Source organism: Zootoca vivipara, chromosome 1 (assembly GCF_965207765.1).
Source record: "Zootoca vivipara chromosome 1, rZooViv2.hap1.1, whole genome shotgun sequence".
NCBI lineage: Eukaryota > Metazoa > Chordata > Lepidosauria > Squamata > Lacertidae > Zootoca > Zootoca vivipara.
In genome coordinates, this window is record NC_142582.1 from 22,779,853 (window position 1) to 22,803,990 (window position 24,138).

A 24,138-nucleotide genomic window follows, 5' to 3' on the forward strand; every position below is an offset into this window, starting at 1 on the left:
GGGGGAAAGTCTTTTGAATTGAGGACAGCTGCCCAGAAGCAAAAGCCAAATATTGGCCCCTGGGATTTATGGCACCAATATAAGGCAATATAGGCCAAGTTGAGCCCTGGAATGGCAGTGCCCATCAACAGTTACTAAACTGGGGCACATGATTGTTTAGAAATGCTTTCTTGAAACCTGAAATCTTAGCACTGTTACCTGGTCTGAGTCACCATGGTTAGATTACGCAAGTTTGTCAACACTGAAGCCGATTGTTACATTTCCTTAAAGAGGTCAGTATGTAGCTCATTTGCGGAAGTTATTGCTACTCTCTCACAAACGCAACAAACCTAAAAGATGGACCTATTCCTGCCTCTTTACCCCTCATAAGGATTAAATACTGTACACCATTTACACCCACACCCTGTTTCTGAAAAGAAAAGAAAAATAGTGGGAGGTTTGCCACTCACATTAATGAATTCCTGGTTTTGCCGCAATATTCACACCAAAAAGCCACATCTCAGTGCATGTTGTCTATCTGGAGCACAGTGAATGTAACATTAGTAAAGGTAAAGGGACCCCTAACCATTAGGTCCAGTCGTGACCGACTCTGGGGTTGTAACATTAGCACAGTATAAAAATTGCTAACCTGGATTTTATAAATATGTTCAGTGCTTTTTTCTGGGGGACACACAGAGGTACGCATACCCCTAAACATTCTGTGAATCTAAGTTTTGCTTCATTGTAATTCAGTATGAGCAGGAAAATGAGAGCACCAGTACCTCTAAAAAAAATTAGAAGAAGAAGAAAAGTACGGAATATGTTCCTCTCCAACTTGATTGCTTGAGCATAGGGCAGTAAATTCTCCTATGTTGTTGTTGTTGTTGTTGTTGTTGCATTATGATCCTAAGTCCAAGGAGACGGGGGGAGTAACTTTGGTGATGTGAATTTTCCTATTTGTTTATTGATGCAAACAGCTGGGCAGTTTATAGAGAGCCAGGCTGGTTGAGTGCAGAGCTGGTGCAGCCTTTACCAACCCAACACCTTAGAGCTACAAAAGATCTGTTGTGATCCAAAGCACTGAGGGGGGCAGGTTGGTGAAGGCTGGTGTTGTGGATAAGGCCTGTGCAGAACCTCAGGACCAAATATGACTCTCACAGTCGGGTCCTCAAAATTTTTTCCAAGCCACAAACTTCACTGGCCCTGCTTCACATTCTGGGTTGTATCAGGTGTTAGGGGAGGGGTGGTATTCTGGTGGGGGTCATGTCATGCTCCTTCTGGGGTGGCTTGTCCACTTTTGCTCCCCATCCTGCACTCAACTCTCACCTGTGACCAGGTCAATTAAGAATTGGGGGACAGGTAAGCCCCGCCCTGCGGGGGGGGGAGAGATTCTGTTTTGTAGGATGGTGTTCCCCGAATGATGTTACAGGCTACATACCACAGGTAATAATTTATGCTTTCCATCTTAAATATCACTCAGTCTGTGACGCAAAGTGCCCAGAATTTGAAAATTCAATGCAGCAATTCAATGCCTTGCATACCCTGCCAACAATTTAACAGTGTAAGTGAATGCATTAAGAGTGATGTCAGGCTTAATTTGGATTACCTTGTGACAGCTTGTTAAGTACATATTTCAATGTATGCATGTATTTTTAATTAGGGAAAAACACTTACATATGCATTTAAACAACAGCTCGGTTGCAAACCAAATTTCCAACCCACCACTCTAATATGTATTAATATATTTTATGTTGTGGGAGAACCAGTCATACTAGCAGTCTTCCAACTAAGTGACCTATTTAGGCTATTCTGTTGGGCATGATAAATTCCATTCACTTGGGGCACAATCTAGTTTGGTAGAATATAAATAGCTGCGCCTTTCTTTTCTTTTCTTTTAAATTGCTTTTGTAGAACTAAACAACAAAAGTATGTACTGTACTTCTTTTGCAATGAGGTGCCTGCTACTTGTACAGTGCTAGGATTACGTTCAGGGTCAGAGAACGTGTAGCCCTTGAACTTCACTCTTGAACTTCAACTCCCATATTAGCCCCATGCAGCATGGTCAATTGTTAGGGAGTGTGGGAATTAGAATAATAGAATTGTATAGAGCTGGATGGGACCCAAAGAGTCATCTAGACTTCCAACAACTGGCAGAAGACAACTACCCCACTCTTGATAGCTGATGATTATTAACTAATAACTTTTGTTAAACAAGTTTCTAAGGACTGGAACAGATTTTATTCTGTTTGTTTGTTTGTTTGTTTGTTTGTTTGAGCCACCTCTCAAGAGCTGACATTCCCCCCCCCCCACCTGTGTACAATGAGGTTAACTTGAGTGGACAGGAGTTTGAGATGAAAGATGCTTTAGAGTTGACTACCTTGCATCACTCCCCAAAACCACTTTAGGAAAATGGAAGAGGCTTGTGGCAGCCATGGCAAGGAAATGCCTTCTACACAAGCTTGAGACAAAACAACAGTAGTGACTCTATAAGGCCGGATTTGTAAATTAAGAGATTTACTCCCAGCCACCACTTTCCACCAATTTACAAATCAATTTACTGGCATTCTTCTCCTTGTATTGCTGGTATCAGAGCTGTGCACCACTGCCAACTTCTATCAGTGTCATTAATAGTAATACAGTGCCTGGAAACACAATTCTTATCAGCTTGTCTTTGCTAGCTACCATAATAAAAAATATATATTCCAGTACAAAATTCTTCATGAGCAAAATGACTGGCTTGGATTTTCAAAAAAATGCTCAGGTAATGTATAAAGTTAATCACCTGCCCACCCAAAAATTTCACCACCATCCAATTGAGCTTGTTTGTTCTTTTATTATTTATTTCGAAGTACTACAGCATCAAACCTTTGTCATACCACAGTCAACTGCATTGGCTGGAGGAGGTGAAAATTATTATTAACTGTGAAGAGGGGGAAATAATTGAAAAGCTTTCTTGTGGCTTGCAAATGCCTTCCAAATATTCATTAAACATTTAAGCGACTAAATTTGTAGAATATGTTCCTGACATTGGCACTGGTTCTGCAGTTTTCTCTCGTCAGATGGAAGTACTGTGTGTTATGTGGAGTGCATTCATGCATAAACAATATCATTTTCATAAATTAAAACCTCCCCTGCAGAAGGAACATCTGTGCCTGCCTTTGAATAAAAGATGGTGGCATCTGAGTTGCCCCTTGACTGACTGGAAGAATCCTTCTATTTGGAACGGAAGCACTTAACCAAAAGGAACAAAACATGGAGCAGATTTCTCTCTCTCTCTTTTTTAGACATTGTGAAACCACTTTTCCACCTTCAGAACTAACTCTCCAGAACAAGTTAACAAAGTGAATAAATCTTTATATATGCTGCAATTTTTTTTAAAAGAAATAAATGTACTGGAAGCCAATCATCTTGCAACTGTCTTGGTCTAACTGACTGGCATTTATGTGGCACTTTTTTTTTTTTTGGTCTTTTAGCAACAAACTCCCATGCTACATCACATACTGCTTTTCAAAGTTTAAAGTGTAGCTTGCAAAGCAAGATGTGCACTGGTACTCTGGTAGCACATGGAATTTGTTGTGTGATTATTTGGATTCCTCCCACAGACTAGACAATCAGTGAAAAAGTTAAATTTCTGAGAGGGAGCATGAACTCCTTTTTAAACGTAAGGGTCATGTTTGCCTACAGTAGCCAAATCTCACTCATTTGATTTGGAATAATTTTCATGGTGCTTTTTGTGATGGTACTCACCAACACAGACCACCACCACCTCTTCTTTGCTGTTTTTTTTTGCCTGACATACACAGCACTGTTATCAAGATGTGATACAGTCACCTCATTTTTTTTACTAGAAAACCCCTCTAAACCCCACAGAATTTTCCTACAATCATGATGAAGCTCTTATATACAATGCTTGTAACTACTTTCTTCTTATTGGCCTTATTAGATCACTTATTGTTCAGCCTGTGCGCAAGAACCCTGAAAGATAAGAAAAATGAAAGTGTAAAACCACACGTGTCACTCTTTTAAATATATATATATATATATATATATATATATATATATATATATAACACGTAAATGGGCATAGTAAGCCGAGACCATAGCCTTGTCTCAAGAAGGAAAGCTATGCAGTAAAAACACAGCTTAGTATGGGGAATATGGCAGATGAATATTTAGAGGGTGGTGCCAAAACATTATTCTTCAGACACCTTGTTCTAATCCATTACTTCTCCATAAAGGATTCATGCCCTGCGTCCTGGAATAAGCAAATTGCTTTCTTACCACCTCAGAGAGCCAAGATGAGTCTCTGGCATGCAACAGCAAAGAAGACACTCCAAGCTCAGATGCTGTGAGAGGAAGCATTAAGTTGCCATTCTAGTATTTTGCTCCATCAAAGAGAAGCCAGGTTGTCAAATACGTGCTTGTGCGTGTCAATCAGTAGATTACCAGTGACCAATTATACTAAGGGTTTGTTTTCGCTTTAAAAAAGAAGAAACAAACTTCAGCACCATCCATTTGGAATATTGAGAAGAATGGACTTTTTAAAAAAATGACAGTTGTGACTAAGGATGTTCAGAGATACACAGTCTCATTACCTCAATGCTGAGACTTAAAGTTCTGGAAGGTTTTGTTGATATGTGAACATTCTAATAGTTCCAGGGCATGTTTTGAAGGTACGTGATACAATCACTTCGCTAGGCTAAACAGGTCTGCATTTGATCAGTCCCAAAATGGGAGACTATCTGGGATTTTTATGCATGCTTTCTTGAGTTCCATGGATGAAAGTTAGGGTATAAATGTAAATAATATTTGCAATCATACGCCCACAGTCTTGCCTCAAGGCAATTGCCTCCTGCCCATCTGCTCTTCCAGACAACAAACCAGAGCTGGGCAGAAAGTAGACAGGGATCTACGGATAGATCTGTAAGTGGTCAGCAAGGATTCTGACTCCCAGTTGTTTAACAACAGGAGCACCAAATGTCCCCCTTTCTGAATTAAGGCTGCTGAGGTTAAGAAATCTGGAAGCAGTAGGAAGCTCTCACTGTGTTAATTCAAATGCCAGGCAACCCAGGGAGGAAACAAGAGACAGTATGAAGACTGCATACACCCTTTCTTGAATGCAGATCTCCTTTCATGGTAACTAGGCACAAAGGAGCGGCAGCTTAGAAGTGCTTCTCTGTTTCCAGAACTACTAGAAAGGGTTTCAGCTAAGTAAGTTGCTACCTACATACAGGGCAGGCAGGAAACAAAGGTAGTCCTGCTTGTAGACCAGTAAATTATTCTGCCCTTCCTCCACATCAAACAATAAAAAGAATCAGCATATGCATTTGAAAAGGCAAATGTAACATACCCAGTGCCCACTATCCTCATGGCTGTGCATTAAAAAAAAAAACTTTACAAAAGATAACTGCGCACCAAGAAAAACAGAAAACTGAGAAGGATAAGATGAATTTTACATTGTATTTTCGCATCCTTCCATTCTGTTTGCTTGCCCACTGAGTGGTGTTGTGTTCATGTCCTTCTTGCAGGCTTCCCGTGGGCATCTGGTTGACCACTGGGAGAACAGGAAGCTAGGCTAGAGGGGTCATTCGCTGTGATCCAGCCGGGATCTTCTTGTGCTCTTATGATCACTGTAAAGCAGCAGCTCCTCCTCTGGCTTTGTGGTTTTCACCAGGCATTTCTCACACACTTTCATTAGGCATGGGGAAGACTGGCCTTGACCCTGGCTAGCAGTTGGAGAAGGAACAAACTCCAGGGAACTTTCTTGGTCATCGTCCCCCCCCCCAAAAAAGCACAAAAAACCCTGGCACTTCTTCTGTCCCTGGGCATCATCTGGAGAACAAAGGACTACTGGGTTGAATGTTTTTACCTAGCACACCACCTACAATTAATTCCCACCTTTGTTTATATAAAATCTGCCTTTTCACCTCCTTTTCCCTGCTTTCTGCCTACCAAGCAAGCTGTGTGTTTCTCCTAAGGAAGAAACAGCTGCTTTTTTGTATTTTTAGAGATGGGAAACTAGCCATTGTAAGTTTCTCCTTCCCAGGATGCATTGGTGCAACCTGAAACCTGCAGAGCATCTTATAGAACCTCATTTGCATGTCTGCTCCTTCCACCTGCATTCCACCTTCAGCCTCTTTCCCAAAACAGACTCTTGACCTCACCACCAAACATTCCCCCCCCCTCCCTTCCCATTGCTTTGTTTGCCACCTGACCTGATTAAGAGTTCTGGAGAAAATGAAATCAAAATGTTGTTGCACTCTCATTTGTGACAGCTTGGTCATTTTAATTGGTCCACTAAAGTATTGCCCTCATGTGGATGTTGAGATTCATCTGATGGGCTCACATGGTGACCTTTATTTTATTTTTGTGGGGGTTGAACACATGCAGTTTTTGTGAGTGTTTTATTTTGCATTGTTGCAAACACAGAAGTATTACTGCCCCCCCAAAAACCCAACCCAAATAAACCACACTTGCAATTAAGTGGTAGAATTTTTTTCCTTTAAAAATGAAAAAGAATGCTGAGATTCTCAGGGAAGCATAATAGCCCATTCTTCACTTTCTCTGTGCATGGCATAATGAAATGCAAACAGTCCTGAGGAGCATGGTGACTCAGAGAAGAATTCAACAACATGCTAAGGCACGGGTGTCAAACACAAGGCCCGGGGGCCAAATCCGGCCCGCCAGACCTCGTCATGTGGCCCGCCGAGCGCTCCAGCCAGCGGGACCCAGCCAACAAAGCGCCGACAAACAGCTGGGGCCTGAGGGGGGGGGTAGAAAGGCGGCCAGAGCAGAGCTGCATGGAGCGCCCCGAGCCACAGCAGGAGAAGGAGGAGGCAGCTTGCCAGGTCAGCACGCAGCAGCGCCGCACGGAGAGTCCCGAGCCTCAGCGACGCAGCAGTGCTCTGTAGCACTTTGAATCCTCCTCCTGCCACGGCTCGGCGCCTGGAAGCAGCTGCTGCTGCTGCTGCTGCTGCTGCTGCTGCTGCTGAAGCAGCACAGACAAAGCACCCAGGAGCGCCGCGTGGAGGAGGAGGATTCAAAGTGCTACAGAGCACTGCTGCGTCCCAGAGGCTCAGGACTCTCCGTACGGCGCTGCCGGGCACCGACCTGGCAAGCCGCCTCCTCCTCTTGCCTCACCTCCACCTCCTCCTCCTCCTGCCGCGGCTCAGCCTCATGAACGTGAGCTCAGCAGCGGCTCAGCCTCATGAATGTGCAACTCTGAGGCTTTACGCACGTCTCCTAAAACGGACACCCGCTGCCTCATGCTGCACGGGAAATGCTTTTTGCCCCTGGGTCCCTTCGCGCTCTTTTCTGGCGCTGAATCAAGGTGGTGACCCCCCCTTCCCATCTTTCTTCCTCTCCCTCATTCTTATTCTTTCTTTCGCTCTCTACTTCCTTCCTTCTTTCTCCCTTTCCGTCTTCTCTCCCTCTTTCTTTTTCTTTCTTTCTTTATTCCCTTCCTTCTTTCCTACTCTTCTTTCTCTCCCCTCTTTCCTTCCTTCCTCTCTCCCTCCCACTCCCTCTTTCCTTCCTTCCTTCCTTCCTACCTACCTACCTACCTACCTACCTTCCTTCCTTCCCATCTTTCTTCCTCTCCCTCATTCTTATTCTTTCTTTCCCTCTCTACTTCCTTCCTTCTTTCTCCCTTTCCGTCTTCCCTCCCTCTTTCTTTTTCCTTCCTTCCTTCCTTCCTTCCTTCCTTCCTTCCTTTCTTCCTTCCTTCTTTCCTACTCTTCTTTCTCTCCCCTCTTTCCTTCCTTCCTCTCTCCCTCCCACTCCCTCTTTTCTTTCTTTCTTTCTTTCTTTCTTTCTTTCTTTCTTTCTTTCTTTCTTTCTTTCTTTCTTTCTTTCTTTCTTTCTTTTCCTTCCTTCCTTCCTTCCTTCCTTCCTTCCTTCCTTCCTTCCTTCCTTCCGTCCTTCCCATCTTTCTTCCTCTCCCTCATTCTTATTCTTTCCTTCCCTCTCTACTTCCTTCCTTCTTTCTCCCTTTCTGTCTTCTCTCCCTCTTTCTTTTTCTTTCCTTCTTTATTCCCTTCCTTCTTTCCTACTCTTCTTTCTCTCCCCTCTTTCCTTCCTTCCTTCCTCTCTCCCTCCCACTCCCTCTTTTCTTCCTTCCTCCCTTCCTCCCTCCCCTCCCCTCCCCTCCCTTTCCCTCTCCATCTCCTCAGAAACATAGGATGCTGCTTTATACTTCTGGCCCTTAAACCCTGGAACCAGGAGAGCAGCTCCAGTGAGTCAACCTCAGCCAGTCCCTTTGGTGAAGGGTGGTGGCTCACTGGCAGAACATCTGTCCTGCATGCAGAAGGACCCCAGCATCTGCAGGTACTAGTAGCTCTGCAAAGGTCCTGCATGAAACCCTAGTGAGCCTCCACCACCCAGTGCAGTTACCAAAAATCATTTTTCAATAAATTGTACAATAATTGTACATTTGATTATCTACTTGCCATTATTCTGACTATGTTTCTGCTTTCAGAGCTAGTTATTACTTACATTATTACAAAAAAAACAGTAATAATTGAATGCAGTGACAATAATTTATGATAATAAAGAGTGGACACATAGTCCTACAGATACAACCGGCCCTTTGAGGGTGACCAAACTGCTGATGCGGCCCCCAATGAATTTGAGTTTGACACCCCTGTGCTAAGGTGATGTTACATGAGGACAAGCATTTCAGCTTGCTTGGTGGAATGAGTCCTTGCCTCCTTTCCCAGCTCACTGTTCCTGAGGTTCTCCCAACCCTCTCAAGACAATTTTGGGGGCATGTGGGTTGGTGAGAGTGGGGAAGCCCCATTGCAGAAGTAGAAGCTCTTGTACAGAACTTTTGCTGATAGGGCTCAATAGTTTAATCCCTCCCTCAGTATTTTAGTGCTACGGTGTAGCCATAATGAACCTCATAATACATATTCACACCAAACAGTAGGGTTACCAGTTCATCACAATGGAAGAGGCTCACGGAGGCTGATTTAAGAATGCATCCCTGTATATGCAAACTAGTTTTGTTCCTACTTTTGTCACACACACCCATAACAGTGTTACACCACCTCATGATGTCTGCTCTTGATTGTGCATGGTACATCAGCGAGACAACATGAAATAGGTGTGGGGAACCTGTGGCACACCAGATGTTGCTGGACTCCAACTCCTGAGAGTCCCAGCCAGCATGTTCAATGGTCAGGGATCATTAGAACTGTAGTCCAACAACTTTGGGAGGAGGGCCACAAATTCTCCATCCCTCATGTAAGATATTTGCGCAAGCCTGCCAGCGATATGGAAGCCTAGTGATCATGAATTAAACAATTGTTAGCAAAGGGCAGCTGGGATTCAGTAGGACTTATGTGTACCAAACTTTCCCTGCACTGGAGCCTTTAAGTGGGCTTGTTAGCAACAAAAACTTGAAAAGGGGTCCTGATTCGCCAGCAGCAATTAATGGTAGGAGCAACATGGCAGATTGGGTACTGAAAAACTGGGTTGGCCTAAACATATAAATACCAGCTTCAGGCAGAAACATGATTTGTTCTGGGGAGACCAACCATGACTGAATTCAGATGCTGTTATATATCTAAGGCAGTCACCAAAGGCTAAAATATAAATGCCTGGAATGACCGGGCCTCTATGCTACCTCCTGCTTGGGGAAATAGAAACCATTTCCTCTATGCCTTTCCATGGGCAGTTGGTGGGTTCCCATCATCACCATCCTTGTTTTCTGCAGGACCTCAAATCTTAGTTATGGTGCTGTCAGTGCCAGTAGATACTCTAGGTCAGGGGTAGCAGCAAGATTCAAATTTCAGATAGTACTGGACATGTGAGGCAAGATGTCCTAGAAAGGTCTGAGGTCTGATCTTGGAAGCATTCAACATATAATTGCAAATAGCAAAGTATGTTTGCATTGCTTCCTTCTTTAGATGTCATGATGACTGGAAACAGATGTGTTCCTGGTAGAAGAGTTACATGTGCAAAACCCAAGCATACGGGAGTGTCCTCCTCACTCTAAAGTAACACATATCCATATCAATCAGATTAGAGTGGGAGCAGGAAGAAGCAGAGGAAAAAGAGCTACCCATGACTCCTGGTAGACATGTGTAGGATGTGGCACCCCTGGATTTTGACCACAGATGGTCTGGACACAACCCAAACAATCCAACCCAAACAATCGCTTAGGATACATGACTTGTTTCAGAGAAGTCAAACCACCACTTATTTCAGTTTACTTTCAGATGCAGTAGCACACCCAAGGCTTAAGATTCCCAGAACCTGTCTCAATGCCATACATTCAGTGCTCTGCAGAGCTTTCCCCCTCTCCACCGAATAACTATTGCCAGCTCCCCTTCTCCATCTTTGGGGGCCTACAAAGCGCTTACAGGTCAGAGGGCATGGCTTTCTGTTTGGTCCAGAGCAGCAGCAGCGCATCTCTACAAATTGATCACTGGACGCTGTGGAGTTTGCTTTGCTGGCCGAATGTTGCAGTCTCTCCCTGTGGCATTTCAGGACCGCAGAGCTGGACAGCTACGTAGGGGCTTGGCCTGGTGAGCGGTTGCTACCGTGAGCTTTTGAATACAGTACAAACTCGCCTTGGCTTCCCGATCAGATTTCCGAGAGAACCTTACTCGCTAGCTATGCGTTCCTGCCACCTCCCACCCGCTGCCAGGATGCTATTGGACTGCACCTTGGTTTGTTTGTTTTTCTTAAACTTCCGTTTATTGTACAAATTAGTAAAGGTTGCACCTTTTTTTAAGGAACTATTACAATAATCCCATAGGAATTGCTCACACTAAGAAGGGGGAAGGGAGGGGGGAATCATACTTAAAGGAGAAATGCAACATTTGACGGACGTCTCCTTACTATCACGTTCCAAAGGTGTGCTTCCTAAATTCCCAAATGTGTATTACATAGTCATATACAGGATTACGAACAAAATTACAGTACAGATTGATTTCGGTTGAACCAGCGTTACATTTCAGACAGCACTTATTGCGGATTGCATTGTACATGCATAATAACTATATTGTTCTAATTACGAAGTCAAATGGTTCGAATGGGTTTGAAACTACTGACTACAATCCACCAGCATATTATATAACAACCCTAACCATCGCATAGCTGCCAAGTTTTCCCTTTTCTTGCGAGGAAGCCTATTCAGCATAAGGGAAAATCCCTTTAAAAAAGGGATAACTTGGCAGCTATGCCATCGTGAACCTGATTGGCTTTTCGACTCCTGGACGGAAATATGACAAACCACCGATTCATGTGACTATGTATATATTTAAAAATATATATATATCATGCATTTATCATTGCCTGGAAACATTAAGTGTTTTCAAGTTATCTCTGTTCTCTTCAAAATCACGTGAGGAGAAGGGAAGGGGACGCCAAAGATTAAAAAGAAACAGTGCAAATTGAATGTGATAGTCAAGCAGCTTTTGATTCGGGGGAAAAAGAGAGGACTTGGCATTTCCTTATGAAAACATGAGTGTGTGGCGGGTGGGAGGGTGTCTCTATCCGCACACAAGGTTTTGCAAACCTTCCGTTGGGGTGATATGTTCCAATAGGAAATACATATTTTGCTTCTTCCATTTTTTTCAAAAAAATCCAAAAACCCTGTAGGAATCTGGTTCTTACTGCAAAGAAACGAAATTTTAATGGGAAAGACTTTGCTGGCGCGGTGCATTTGTGTGTGTAAAGAACGTGAAAGGAAAATGAACGGAGCGGGGAGGTGCTAAGGCAACAGAACATCTCCACCCCTCCCCCACACCTCTTCTAAGCACTTTTCTGCTGGTTTAAATTACTTAAATTATTTCGTATAAATTAGATATAATTCTACTTTGTTTCCAATACGTATAAAAATCGATGAAGCTGCATGGTTTAAAATAGTTTATCAAAAGTTATTAAAAATTCTGTACAAAACCACAACAAAATAATTCGGCATGGGAAAAGGTAGCAAGTAGGAAAAATGCTGGTTGAAAAATATACTTTTTATATATACTTTTTTCGATTTTTTTTTAAACTGGCCCACGTCTAGTTTCAAAAACCAAAAAAAATAATTAATAAGAATTGCATAGATCCTAATTATTGCTTGTGATTTTTTTTTGTCCCCATCAGATCAGTGGGGAGACTGGCTGACTTTCTTCTACACTAAATTGATAGTGCAGATTTACATTCGGGACCGTGCGGGGTGGGGAAGCTTAGCGGAGGGAGGTGGGATTTACAGAAGGGGGACCAGGAAAAATGTAGCTTCCCCATATATTTATATAGATGACTCTGGCGTTTGGAAGTTCCCCCCTTTGCCCCTTCCCTTCTTTTTGCACTTGGAACCCTAGGGTGGGTGGGTGTCTGTGTTGTGGGGGTCCCCCTTCCTAAGCAAGGCAGCCCCTCGATGCCCCTTAGCTCCTCTGCCCCGACGCTTCTGGAAAGGCTCAGTCATGAAAGATGGCATTGAGCTGGGCACTCATGACCCTCTCGTGGTGGGCATGGCTCTCGTAGGGCAGGAGGTTGTCGATGGGGATCTCGCAGCGAGAGGCAGAGCAGGAGAAGAGCGATCCGTGGCCCGGGCCCCCCGCCAGGCCGGCAGCGGCGGGGTAGTGCATGGTGAAGGCATAATTTTTCTCAAACTCTCCGGAAGGTTCGTGTTTGAAAGAGAAGTTCCCGTTGACGCTGAGCGGCGGGCTGAGGGGCCCATCGAAGGAAGGGCTGGCGCACTCGGCCAGCGCGCTCTCGAAGAAAGGCTCCAGCGCAGCGCCGTAGGAGTGCGGCGCTTTCACGTGGAACAGGTGGGAGCTGTCCATGGTGCCGTAAGGCGGGCTAGGCAGCCCCGGTGACTGGTAGGCGTAAGGGTGCACCGGGAAGGAAGCGCTGGGCGGTTGCATGTGCGGAGGCAGGTCCTGGCTCTGCTCGGGCAGGAAAGTCCTAGGATTGAGCTGCAGGCAGCCGGCCACTAGGTTGGTGGTAGGCTGGGATAGGCCTTTGCAGAGCGTCTGCACGAAAGAGACTAGGTCGGGGCTCTTGCCCGAGCGCAGGATCTCCGAGAGGGCCCAGATGTAGTTCTTGGCCAGGCGCAGCGTCTCGATCTTGGACAGCTTCTGCGTCTTGGAATAGCAAGGCACCACCTTCCGCAAGTTGTCCAGAGCTGCGTTGAGCCCGTGCATGCGGTTCCGCTCGCGGGCGTTGGCCTTCATGCGCCGCAGCTTGAACCTCTCCAAGCGGGCCTTGGTCATCTTCTTCTTCTTGGGACCGCGCCTCTTGGGCTTCTGATCGTCGTCTTCTTCTTCCTCCTCCTCCTCCTCTTCCTCCTCCTCCTCTTCTTCGAGGTCGTCCTCTTCCTCATCCTCTTCCTCATCCTCGCCGTTCCTCAGCGAATCCACCTCGGCTTCGGCGTGCATAGCTTCCAGATCGCCCTCTTTCTTCTCCGCATCGTGCTCCTCGTCCTGGGAGCTGAGGCAGTCGTCCGTCCAGCTGGGGGGACCCTGCGGCTGGGGCTCCCCCATCAGCCCGCTCTCGCTGTACGATTTGGTCATTCTGCAGGATCCTGCGCGCGGAAGAGATCACAAGAGAAAAAGCATTTAGCAGAGAGAACACGCCCAATAACTTCCTCCAAGCCCTTCCACCGGGGCTGCTACAATCCTAAATGTATTTGCCACGTAGTAAGCGCCACTGAAACCAGCGAGGTTTACTTCTGAGTAGAAGTGCACAGGATTTTCTCCTTGTCAGCATTATTTAGGAAGCTCTATAATAGTTATTCCGTTCACACCGATTACAATTTGATAATTGGCTTTGGTGAGTTTCACCACCCACCCACCCACCCCCGTTTCTATGCGACTCTCTGTAAATTGGGTTCTTAAAGAAGTTTCCTAGCAATTTGAAATTTGCGGCGCAATCCTCACCCTGTCTACGGAGACGTCTTATTGAATTCAACCGAGTTTCCTCCGAGGCGAAAGGGGTTAGTACTGCAGCTTTAGACTCTCTGACTCCTAAGCCTTCCCCAGCAAACAAACTTCGACTTGTCTCCGCCACAATGAGATCGATCGTCTCAAATAGCATTATATAACTTGTTTATATTAGTGTTGGTGGTGGCTCTCTAAGGAGATTATAGATAGAATGAAATTTGACGGAGAGAATCGAAAAGAAGAAAATGTCGGGGGGGGGGGGCCGCGGGCGTGGAGAGAGAACATCACGCGGCAGCAGATTCAGCGGGACAAATGGCCAACGATTATTCAACCCGGGCAGGATTTATCCGTTGAGTTGGGTCCCCCTTTTCATTCTGCCCACATTTCATTCTGCCACTTCATTCTCCCCTACAATAGCCGCGCAGACTTCCCAACTGTTCAGAGTCCAGCCAAAGTCTGCCGCCCAGACAGGGGATCAGGTGCAGTCCCAGCCCCTCTAATAAACCACCCCTCCCCTTTTTGCCTGAGGATCTCCAACCTTGCGAGAGGAAGCGTTTGCTAATGAAGGGGATGGACCGATCCTGACCGTCTTAGGCAAGCGACGCTACAGAAGCCTCCGGTACTACAAGGCGACCCAAATGCAACAGTTGAGTGAAACCGTCACCAGCGCAGCCCCTCTCCCTCCAGCGGCAATGGGGAGCGAAACCTGACCCATCTGTTGCCCACTTTCTCTCTCCCCATATTGGAACTTTCCCCTCCCCTTTAGCAACCAACCCGCCAGTTCCCAATCCTGGCCTGTCGAAGGACAGACAGACGAGTCCTATCAACTGATTTGACACCCCATTTCTCTTCTCTCTTTCCACCGCCAAAAGAAAGAGAGAAAGAGAGAAAGAGAGAAAGAGAGAGAGAAAGAGAGAAAGAGAGAAAGAAAGAAAGAAAGAAAGAAATCCAGTCCTGCAGCCCACACTCCTTCCAATCTGTAAGGACAAGGTCTACTGGATTCGATTTAGTTCTGATCCCCGCCCCCCAAAAAATCAGTGCCACGCGCAACAAGGCATTACTACGGATTCCTCGGATCATTTCTACCGTATTTATTTGTGTTGCTGCGCCTCACAAGGATTGACGCAGCAGCAGAAACGCAGATGGAGAAACTGAAGGATGTCATCCAACGCGCGCTTTCTAGCGAGTAGGTCGAGTGCGTTGGATCGGCGGGTCTTTACTCCATGGGCGTAGCCAGGATTTATGTTGAGGGGGGGCAGACTTTATGCTGTGTATGGGGGGGAGAGAACTTCAGCTAGTTAAGTATTTTGTATTGATTTACTTGATTTAGGTGGACAGTTGCCCCTCCTTGCCTCTCCCTTCGCTATGCCCATGCTTTACTCCCGAGTAAGATCGTACTGGACGTCCCACCCAAGCGTGTGGCGAAAAGAGTTCGCCAACAAGAAAGGTCATTTTTAAAATAATAATATTTTTTTAACGTAGTGAAAAGAGCCAACCCAATGGTTCATCCTTATTTCGTTCAGATAGAGGAAATACTGTAATAGCCTTCTGAGGAAATAAAGCCAGTCGTGCAATGGGATGGGGTGCTCCCCCCTTTTCTTTTTTTAGGGATACCCTTCACCCAAGCCACGGATCCTGTATAAAGAGGAGATGGGTGCTAAGGAAGGAATCAAAGATTTACCTTTTCTTCTTCTTCTTCTTCTTCAGCGTGTCCTTCGCAGTGATGGTCTCATAACCCTGTTGCTCCTGGGAAGCTTTCCTTACAACGGAGGAACGTGCCACCTTTTATTGGATTTATGTGTGTGGTTTTTTTTCCTTGAGGCTGCATGCAGGAGACTCCGCTTATATATATAGCCGAGGCTCTTCTGCTGGGTGGGGGGAGGAGGGGGCGGGCAGCGGAGGCACCCCCTGGGGATGGCCGAGCGGCAAGCCCCACCTCCCTCGCTCCTCCCCCCTCCCGCTACAACCCCCTACCCACCCAGCGACTGCGTCAGCCTTCCCCCGGCACGCGCCATATGGTCACCCACGTCAAGCTCCGCGGGTCACGTGAGCTGCCCATTCGTATGCCGCCCGGCTCTCCCTGCCATCCCTTTGTGGCCCGAAAGAAAGTGGCCATCTGTCGCCAGCCAGAGACTCGACGGACCTGTTTGTACCCGCAGGAGAGATTAACCCTTGCGCCGGCGCGCAAGGCTTGGGGATATGGAGAGGGAAAGTGTGTGTGTGTGTGTGTGTGTGTGTGTGTGTGTGTGTGTGTGTGTGTTGTCCCCTTCTACTTTTGACTGAGGAACTAGGAGTAGCCTCTTTGAAAGAGAAAGAAGGAGCGTTTCCTTTGCGCACTGCGTTGTGTGAGCATCCTAGGTCTCCACCCAGAACCGAACTCGCAGAACGATTTCACGTACGAGGAAGGAGCATTAGGGTACAACCAGGGCTCGTTTTCCCCTTGCATTGCGCCCAGTTCCCTGTGCAAGTTCCCTAGCTGCCGTCGCTTCTTTCGGTGCAGAGACGGAAACAAAAACGCGTTCGCGGGTGCTTTTCCGGTGGGGGTCAGGGAGCAGCTTTGCTCCCCTCCGGAGCGCCAAGCAGCCTACTCCCAGGGTCGTGCAGCTCACAGAAGTGGGTAACACGCCATACATTGCGAAAGGTGCCCTGTTCTGTTGCAGTAGCAAACACCCGCTTCCCGCCCAGCAATGACCCAAAGATCTGATCAGGAGGCAAAAGCTTTCCTGCTAGGCAAGAGCCCACTCCCTGCAAAGTCTCAAGAGATCTCCAGCCTAAGGAGAAAGCGATTATAGGTGATTTTTTAATATATAAACGCTTTATAAAAGTGGTGGTGATGTGTGGGTTAACGCGCGCACCTGACCTTTGCTGGCCGAGGGTAGCAGAAGTAGTTAGGAAAGGGTCGGATCCACCAGTCTCCAAACGAGTTATAAGATCCTTCCCGCCTTCTACTGAATCAGATCATTGGTTCGTCCAACTCAAGATTCTCTGTATGGCTCTCTCAGGTCGGGAGCCTTTCATGGAGATGCTGAACCTGAGGACCTTCTGCGTCCAAGCAGACGATCAACTACCACTGAGCAACAGCGAAGCCGAGAATAAAGAAGGAACGTTTGTTTACTTTCTCCCTACCCTTCGGCTCCGAGCTTCCTGCAAAGAGGCCGGGCTGTTCGCATCAGCTTCCCAGCTGAGCTTCAGCACTAGGTCAGCGTCTTCAGCCCTTCGAACCGGCTGCCCCGCGTTTCTGGGAGGTGTGTGGTAGAGGCGCACCGTCCTTCCTCGCCTCACCTGGCAATGCAAAATTAATGTAAAATAATAGCAGGTCCGCCCCACCACACTCTATATTTTTAGTTTCTATACGCACAAATCACTGGGAAAGTCCATTCTATAAACTGAGCTCTCTTTTCCTCTAGCCACAGACCAGAAGGGTTGCCCCACATGCCCACCACAGCACCCCCGCTGGGCTGTTTCGAAAACCCACACTCTTTAGCTTGAAGGGGGGGGGGAGACAACGAGCGCCAACAGATATTTGTTTTTCGATTTATGATCAGCAAATCACCACACAGGGACTGAAAGCAGCGTTCTTGTGCGCCAAGTGATATTTGCCTTTTCACAATGAGAACTTCTCGCTCTTGAACTTGAGTTAGGGGTCTCGTTAGATCCCAATGGTTTTTCCATCACCAGATTTTTCTAGGTTCGTCTGTTTTTTTTCTTTTTAAAGAAAAAAACTTTTCTAGATGACCCTTCGATATGCCATTGATTCGCTCTCCTAAGAAGGTGGGTGGAGGTTCATCCATATAGGTTCCTCTTGCGTGGCCTGGAGTAAACCACCTCCAGACCCACCTAGCTTGCAGGGTTCTTGCTAGAATCAATTAAAGCGCACCACGGTAGATACCGACCAGGGCGTTCGGAATGACAGCCATCTAATACTGAAGGACAGGTCGCTGATGCTTCGGGCAACGTGCTGACGCCTTCACGGAAAAGGTCCTCTTCAGCTTTGGTCGCCTGCTTTGTGCATAAATCAGTATAAACAACCCCCCCCCCCGCCTTTAATAAAGCACTCCTTCATTTTCATATCCTGGAAAGGAGTTAGGCGATGCAGAAAAGAGGCTCCCGACGGAGCTGGGGAGGAAGAAGAGGGATAGGACGTACAACAGGGCAATTCAAAGCGGCCCAGTTTCTCAACAGACGGCGTCCTGCGATAGGAACGCGCTTCTAGATCCTTTAATGAGCGTTCCTTTTCCAGGAACTTGCTTGGCAAGTGAGAAAATGGTTGCGCATGTGAGAGAGGGAGAGAGCAGGTTGCTTTAAAAAGTCTGCCAAGAGAGGCCAGTTGAGAAGAAATGGGAGATATATTCGGTCGGAAGGGGGTCAGGCGCGACAGGAAGAAAGTCTGGGAAGTGGGAATTTCGTCTTCCGGTTCATCCCTTGTGAATTAAGTTCTTTCCTTCCTTCGTGGTTCTCCTATGCCAGGCACCCCCAAACTTCGGCCCTCCAGATGTTTTGGCCAATAACTCCCATGATCCCTAGCTAACAGGACCAGTGGTCAGGGATGATGGGAATTGTAGTCCAAAACATCTGGAGGGCCGAAGTTTGGGGGTGCCTGTCCTATGCGCTCCATTCAGCCAAACCATCTATTACCCTCGTTGGAAGCAATTCGTCGACTTTGAACCGGAGTTCGGATAAGAGATACGTGGGCCGAATGGTAGGCCTTGGGGCCTGGATTCAGATCCCTTAGAAATTTAGCCTGGGGGAGTTGGGCGTCGCTCTCCTTGGGCCCCAATCTCTTTCTGCAGAAGGATAAGTAAGGCCGCTTAAGGGCTGAGGCAGCAGTCCTAAGTCCACTTACCTGGGTGTAAGCTCCATTGAATCCAGTAGGGTTTACCACTGAGTAGACGTGGTTAGGAACGCATTGTTTAGGGGGGGGGGTTGTTAAGGGTGGGATTCTACAAAAACTGCAGGGCAGTTCAAGCTATTAAAATGCCTTTGTCTGCCATTATCTCAGTGGGACTTCCTTTTGAGTAGTAGGCACATATAGGATCCCACTGTCAAAGTCTTGACTGTGGACTGGGTCGCACGCCTGCAGTTAGTTTCCTGTTTGTTTCTGTCCCCGCTACAACCCTCATCCGTCTACTAGAGGGCTTCTTAACTTTGCTTTCCAGCCCCTGAGTCCTCTCTCTATCTGCCCCCATTTTTTTGAGGGTGTGTGTGGACAGTCTGAGCTCATACACGCTTACTCAGAAGTCATTCCCATTGAGTTCAATGGGGTTTACTTTTGAGTAGCCATGGCTGATCCCAGGGATGAAACAAGGGTATTATTATTATTATTATTATTATTCGTATTTTGTTTTACTGACTTCCAAGCAACTACCAAAGAGGAATAAGAACTGGGGCTGCGAATATGGTACTTATTTATATGCCGCTGAATGCCAAAACAAAGCTTCAAAGCAGTTTATAAAGTTTTTTAAAACAAACAAAACAAAACAGTGATGCCATGTTAAAATATATTTTTAAAAATCCGTAATGGTAAAAAATACATGGTAAAACAAAGCGATTATTTTTTAACAATACAGCAAAAACAAAACCAGGAGACCCGGGTCTAGAGACAAAGAAATACCTCTGCGTGTGCGATCTAATCTATCTATCTATCTATCTATCTATCTATCTATCTATCTATCTATCTATCTATCTATATCTATCTATCTATCTCAAAGCTTCCTTTATTTTTCTTTCCAGTTTCTTCCTTCCCTTGATTGTTTTTCTATTCCTCGTCGGCACCTCAGAGCTCCCCTCCCCTCTCTCTCACACACACCTCTCACCGCTCCCCCTCTCCGACCCCCCCCCCCCGTTTGAGGGCCCCTCCTGTCTGCCAAGCGGCACGCGAGCCGCACGCGTTGTCAACAAAAGCCTCTTTCACGGCTCGCTGCCCCTTTGCAGCGTCCCAAATCTGCTCGCCCCTCTGCCGCCTGCTTGCAGCTCATCTGCCGACTTTGGTTCCCGGCCCCATCCATATAGCAGCGGCGGCGGCGGCAAGAGGGAGGGGGGGGCGGAGGGCGGAGGGGAAAACAAAACACGAAGGCCAGCGTTTAGGACGCCCATCATCGCTGAGGGTGCGGGTAGGGGCAGCAGGCAGGTCGAAAGAAGCGCGCGAGGAGGAGGACCAGCTTCTTCGCTTTTCTGTTCTCTTCTGCTGACTAAATCAATGGGATTTTCCCAAACAGATGACATTTTGAACCTCGCGCGCGCGCGTTTGTGTGTGTGTTCCGACACAGCTTGGTGCGATTGTTGCATGGAGCAGGGGTGCATTGGCACCCCAAGCAGCAAATTTATGAAGCCCATTTCTGTCGGAAGTCAACACGTCTTCCCCTCTCCCTTGAAACTTCGCACCGAAGAAGCCCATGAAACATAAGCGTGTTGTTTATTTTTTTGCCGACAAATTCTGCTTGGGGTGAGGGTCTGGAGTCGAGGCAGGTTGGCGACACTTTCTATAGAGATATAAAAATAAGGGGAAGGGGCCATCGAAGCAACAGAAGACATACTCTGCAGAGAACTGCTAGTTTCTTGCAGTTCTGGCGAAGGCGGTGCGGGAGGCGGTGGAAACGCTATTAAAATGCCTTATAGTTGTCCAGAGTGCGAACTCCATCCCAAGGAAATCTCTGGGGTTTGCGGCATTATCTTAATTAAGATAATTGATTCATATTGCACCTGCGAGAATGAAGAGCGGAGGAGGGAGGGAGAGAAAATGATTCTCTGCCCGCTCTCCCTCCCATCCTAGCTTAAAGCTATTGGAAAGAGGAAGCCTTGCTTAATATTGAGTGATTTATGACCGCAACAGACAGCAGTAGCTACGGCTGCGTCCTGTTTATTTGAATATCCCAACCCTTGCAAAGAGTACATAAGGCCCAATGAAGATGGAAGCTGCTCGTCTTTCTTTCTTTCTTTCTTTCTTTCTTTCTTTCTTTCTTTCTTTCTTTCTTTCTTTCTTTCTTTCTTTCTTTCTTTCTTTCTTTCTTTCTTTCTTTCTTTCTCTAAAATTTAAATCATATATGTCAATATACCTATACGAAAGGCAGGCAGATTTTTGCCAAGCTCATTAAACAGGGACCCAGCTTTGGGCTTCGTATGCCAAAGAAGTAGATGGAGGCGTGCCCGTGTTTGCAGTGAGTTTTCAGGCAGTGGTGGGGTTGTGTGTGCGGGGAGGGGGACGTCTCACACCTGTTTGCGATAGAAACAGATTGAGGACAGCCGGGGCCAGGTAACAGACGAGAGGGCCTTGACGACGGACAAAGGTGATCTATCGATCTGGCTGAGTTTAATGAGCGCAAACGAAGCTGGGGAGATGGGGGTGGGTTGGACAACATATCCCCAGGCTAAGCTCACTTGGTGGACCACAGTTTTGGACAAGCGGCCAATTAGCAATTTAAAGGACGCGAGAGAGGGGGAATCAGCACCCTGGACAGCTCACAGCCGCAGATCACCCTGCGGCCAAAAGGCTTTACCCGGCGCCGTTTTGCTTGCTCTTGGCAAGTCCCTAATGACCTGTAAGGTCCATGCTGAACCGCTAAAAGGTTTTTTCTTCTTCTTTCCTTTCCCTTTTTTTAATTGCCAAGCGGAGATTAATATCCGCCCCGGCTGCTGCCCATTTCTTTCAGAAGCTAACTGCTGCTAAAAACGGAATCGTCAAAGTGAAGGAACAGTCTACACCGGTGTTTTTCTTCTCTCGAATTTTATTTAGGACGAAAATGCGCCAATGTTGTTCTCAGAAGCCCCACAACCATCAGCTACCCAAGGAGGAACAGATCCCTTAGGTAAACCCCGTATACAAAGATCTTATGCAAAAAAAAAAAAAACCCGACAAATACACGGTGACATTGTAGCAAATAAGAAAGAACACATTTCCACCCCCACCCCCAATAGAGATCTTAATTTCTTTCTGAATCTTGTACAGTATTCAGGCTTCAGCTATGCAATTTCAAAACCATTGAATTAGGATGGGTTTTTTGTTGCTATTGTTATTGTTGCTGGTAAGTTTGATCTGCATATAGATGCATATAAAAACAGGTATATAACAAGTGTGTGTATGTTATAAATATGGGATGTGCACTATAAATATTGCATGCTTATGCATTAAAAACTATTTGCTCTCCTTTGCATTGGCCCTGTTATTAAAATCTGATGAAAATCCTAATCCTAAACACAGGCAGTAGTCCTAGAAAGAAGCTCACTCATTCAGATAATAACTACTTGGAAGTGAATGAGCTGAAATGGGAATGGGCTTCACCTGTATTTAAGACTGCAATTTCAGAAAACCTGTGTGTGTGTGTGTGTGTGTGTGTGTGTGTGTGTGTGTGTGTCTGTGTAGGAAATCACCCCCATAGCATCTTCATTTTAATGACCCATTCCCTTTCCTACCCTTGCTTGCTAAATGATGTTGTTTAATTTTATAAATGACAACTTCTATTTAGTTAATGGGAATTACATCCGGACTCAATTTTTAATTATCTGCTTGCTAAGTGAGCCTTTTTGGTCACTGAAATACAATTATGAAATCACAATAGATTTTTAAAATAATTTGACTTGATTAAAAAAGGAGAAGAAATAAAACAATCTAAAAATGGATGCAACAGCTATCTATGTTTAGAGGGTTGTAATAAGGCCTTGTCTGACCACCCCCACCTCAATCTCGCCAACAACCTTTTTCACTGATGTCAACCTTCTCTATTATTAGGAACTGGGACTCTTCTCAGACAGGATTTGTAGCTGGACAATCTCATTATTTTTGATCCAGGCATTTAACGAAGAGTCTCACCTTCTTTAAATAAAAGTGTGGTCTATAGTGCTTTCTTTTTTAAAAATGCCCTCTTTAATAAAACTCATTTCCATTTGAATTAAATATTGATAATCTGACCTTTATGTTCCTTTAACTAATCAAAAGAAAGAAATTTCAAATGTGGATGGGCCCCAGCCTTGCCCTGGTGGGCCTTTCCGCTTGAATAAGTGCTCCGATTAAACAAACCCAACTTCCTTTTTTTCCAGGGCACCCTCTCTTTGCACTAATTGCTTATGCAAAAATGCAGATCTGTATTAATTAGTAACTCTACTGATTAGTTCAGTGGTATTTCCACATAATAAATCATGCTGCAGACATGGGGTTTTTGGCACCACACCAAGAGTGGCTCAGGATGCAATAAGATTTACATGTTAAATAATAAAAATCATAGGCTAAAGCTACCTTTTTTTGCAGGTAATGCTGTGTACCACCTGCTCCCTGCACCTGCCATGGGAAATTGCTTTCTGTCCTGGCAGGCCTTCTTTCCTGCCCTTCAAGCGCACAGCATTCTCAGTGTGAATCACGGCGCAGAGAAGCAAAGGGTCAGATTGCAAGCTGATGTCATTTTGCTCTTTTAAAAGTTAGAGAGCTCAGGCTTTTGGGATGGAGACTTGGATGAGGCTATCCAAGGGAAAAACAACAATGGATGGACCTGTACTGAATGCATGGTGAGGATACTATCTTACATATATATGAAGATGATATGCCCAGGTGAAAAAGCATGTCTTTCACAACAGCTTCAGACATTCACTATCTAGACTGAGGCTGCTGCTTTGTTGTTCCAATAATTTCTGAATGCATGTCTTGAATAGTAATGTGTGAATGTGAATAGACATCCTGTGATGCACTACTGTCTCATCTATATACATGCAATGTATGGTATTCATTTTGCAATGAAGGCTGCTCCCGTATTGGTTTATGCTTATAGAAAGAAACCATGCACTCTGTACACCAAATAAGACCAATTGCATGAAATGGGGTGAATGTATGAACACACAGAGTCAATGTCTCAAGAGGTACTTTTCACAATATGCTTCCATCTGTATGTATCAGTTGGGTTCTGTGCTATGAGTTGATGCATTTAAAACACACATTTACTCTCAATATTAATTGCACTAGATTATACAATGGATACTCCTGGTATATACCCACATTTTATTTTCAGTTGAAATTTCACCTAAGATCTCTATTTCCTGAAAACTGCAGTTCATTTTAACTCAGTAATGGACTGGATGAGAGCCACCTTCCTCCTTCTGCACATTTAAGCACACAACAATAATTTAAACTACATCCTTGCAGTCATGAAGGTTAAACACCAAATTTGTTAGAGTGAGTTGAAAATAATAGGTACCATACTCAAATCACTAGAAAACTTTAACTTTAACTCTTCCAGGCTTATATTTCCATATACAATGAGAGAAATCCTATTGGTTTCTAAAATGCTGATATGGA

General features: G+C 45.7%; 1 protein-coding gene across 1 annotated transcript; it reads right to left on the reverse strand.

The window, feature by feature from the left end:
- Window positions 1–10,669: 10,669 nt before the first annotated feature.
- Window positions 10,670–15,680, reverse strand: NEUROD1 (neuronal differentiation 1). The gene is made up of 2 exons (XM_035131199.3): window positions 15,544–15,680; window positions 10,670–13,504 (listed from the first exon to the last, which is right to left on the reverse strand). The coding sequence occupies exon 2, from the start codon at window positions 13,491–13,493 to the stop codon at window positions 12,396–12,398; it is 1,098 nt and encodes a 365-aa protein (XP_034987090.1). The 5' UTR covers window positions 13,494–13,504; window positions 15,544–15,680; the 3' UTR covers window positions 10,670–12,395.
- Window positions 15,681–24,138: the final 8,458 nt, after the last annotated feature.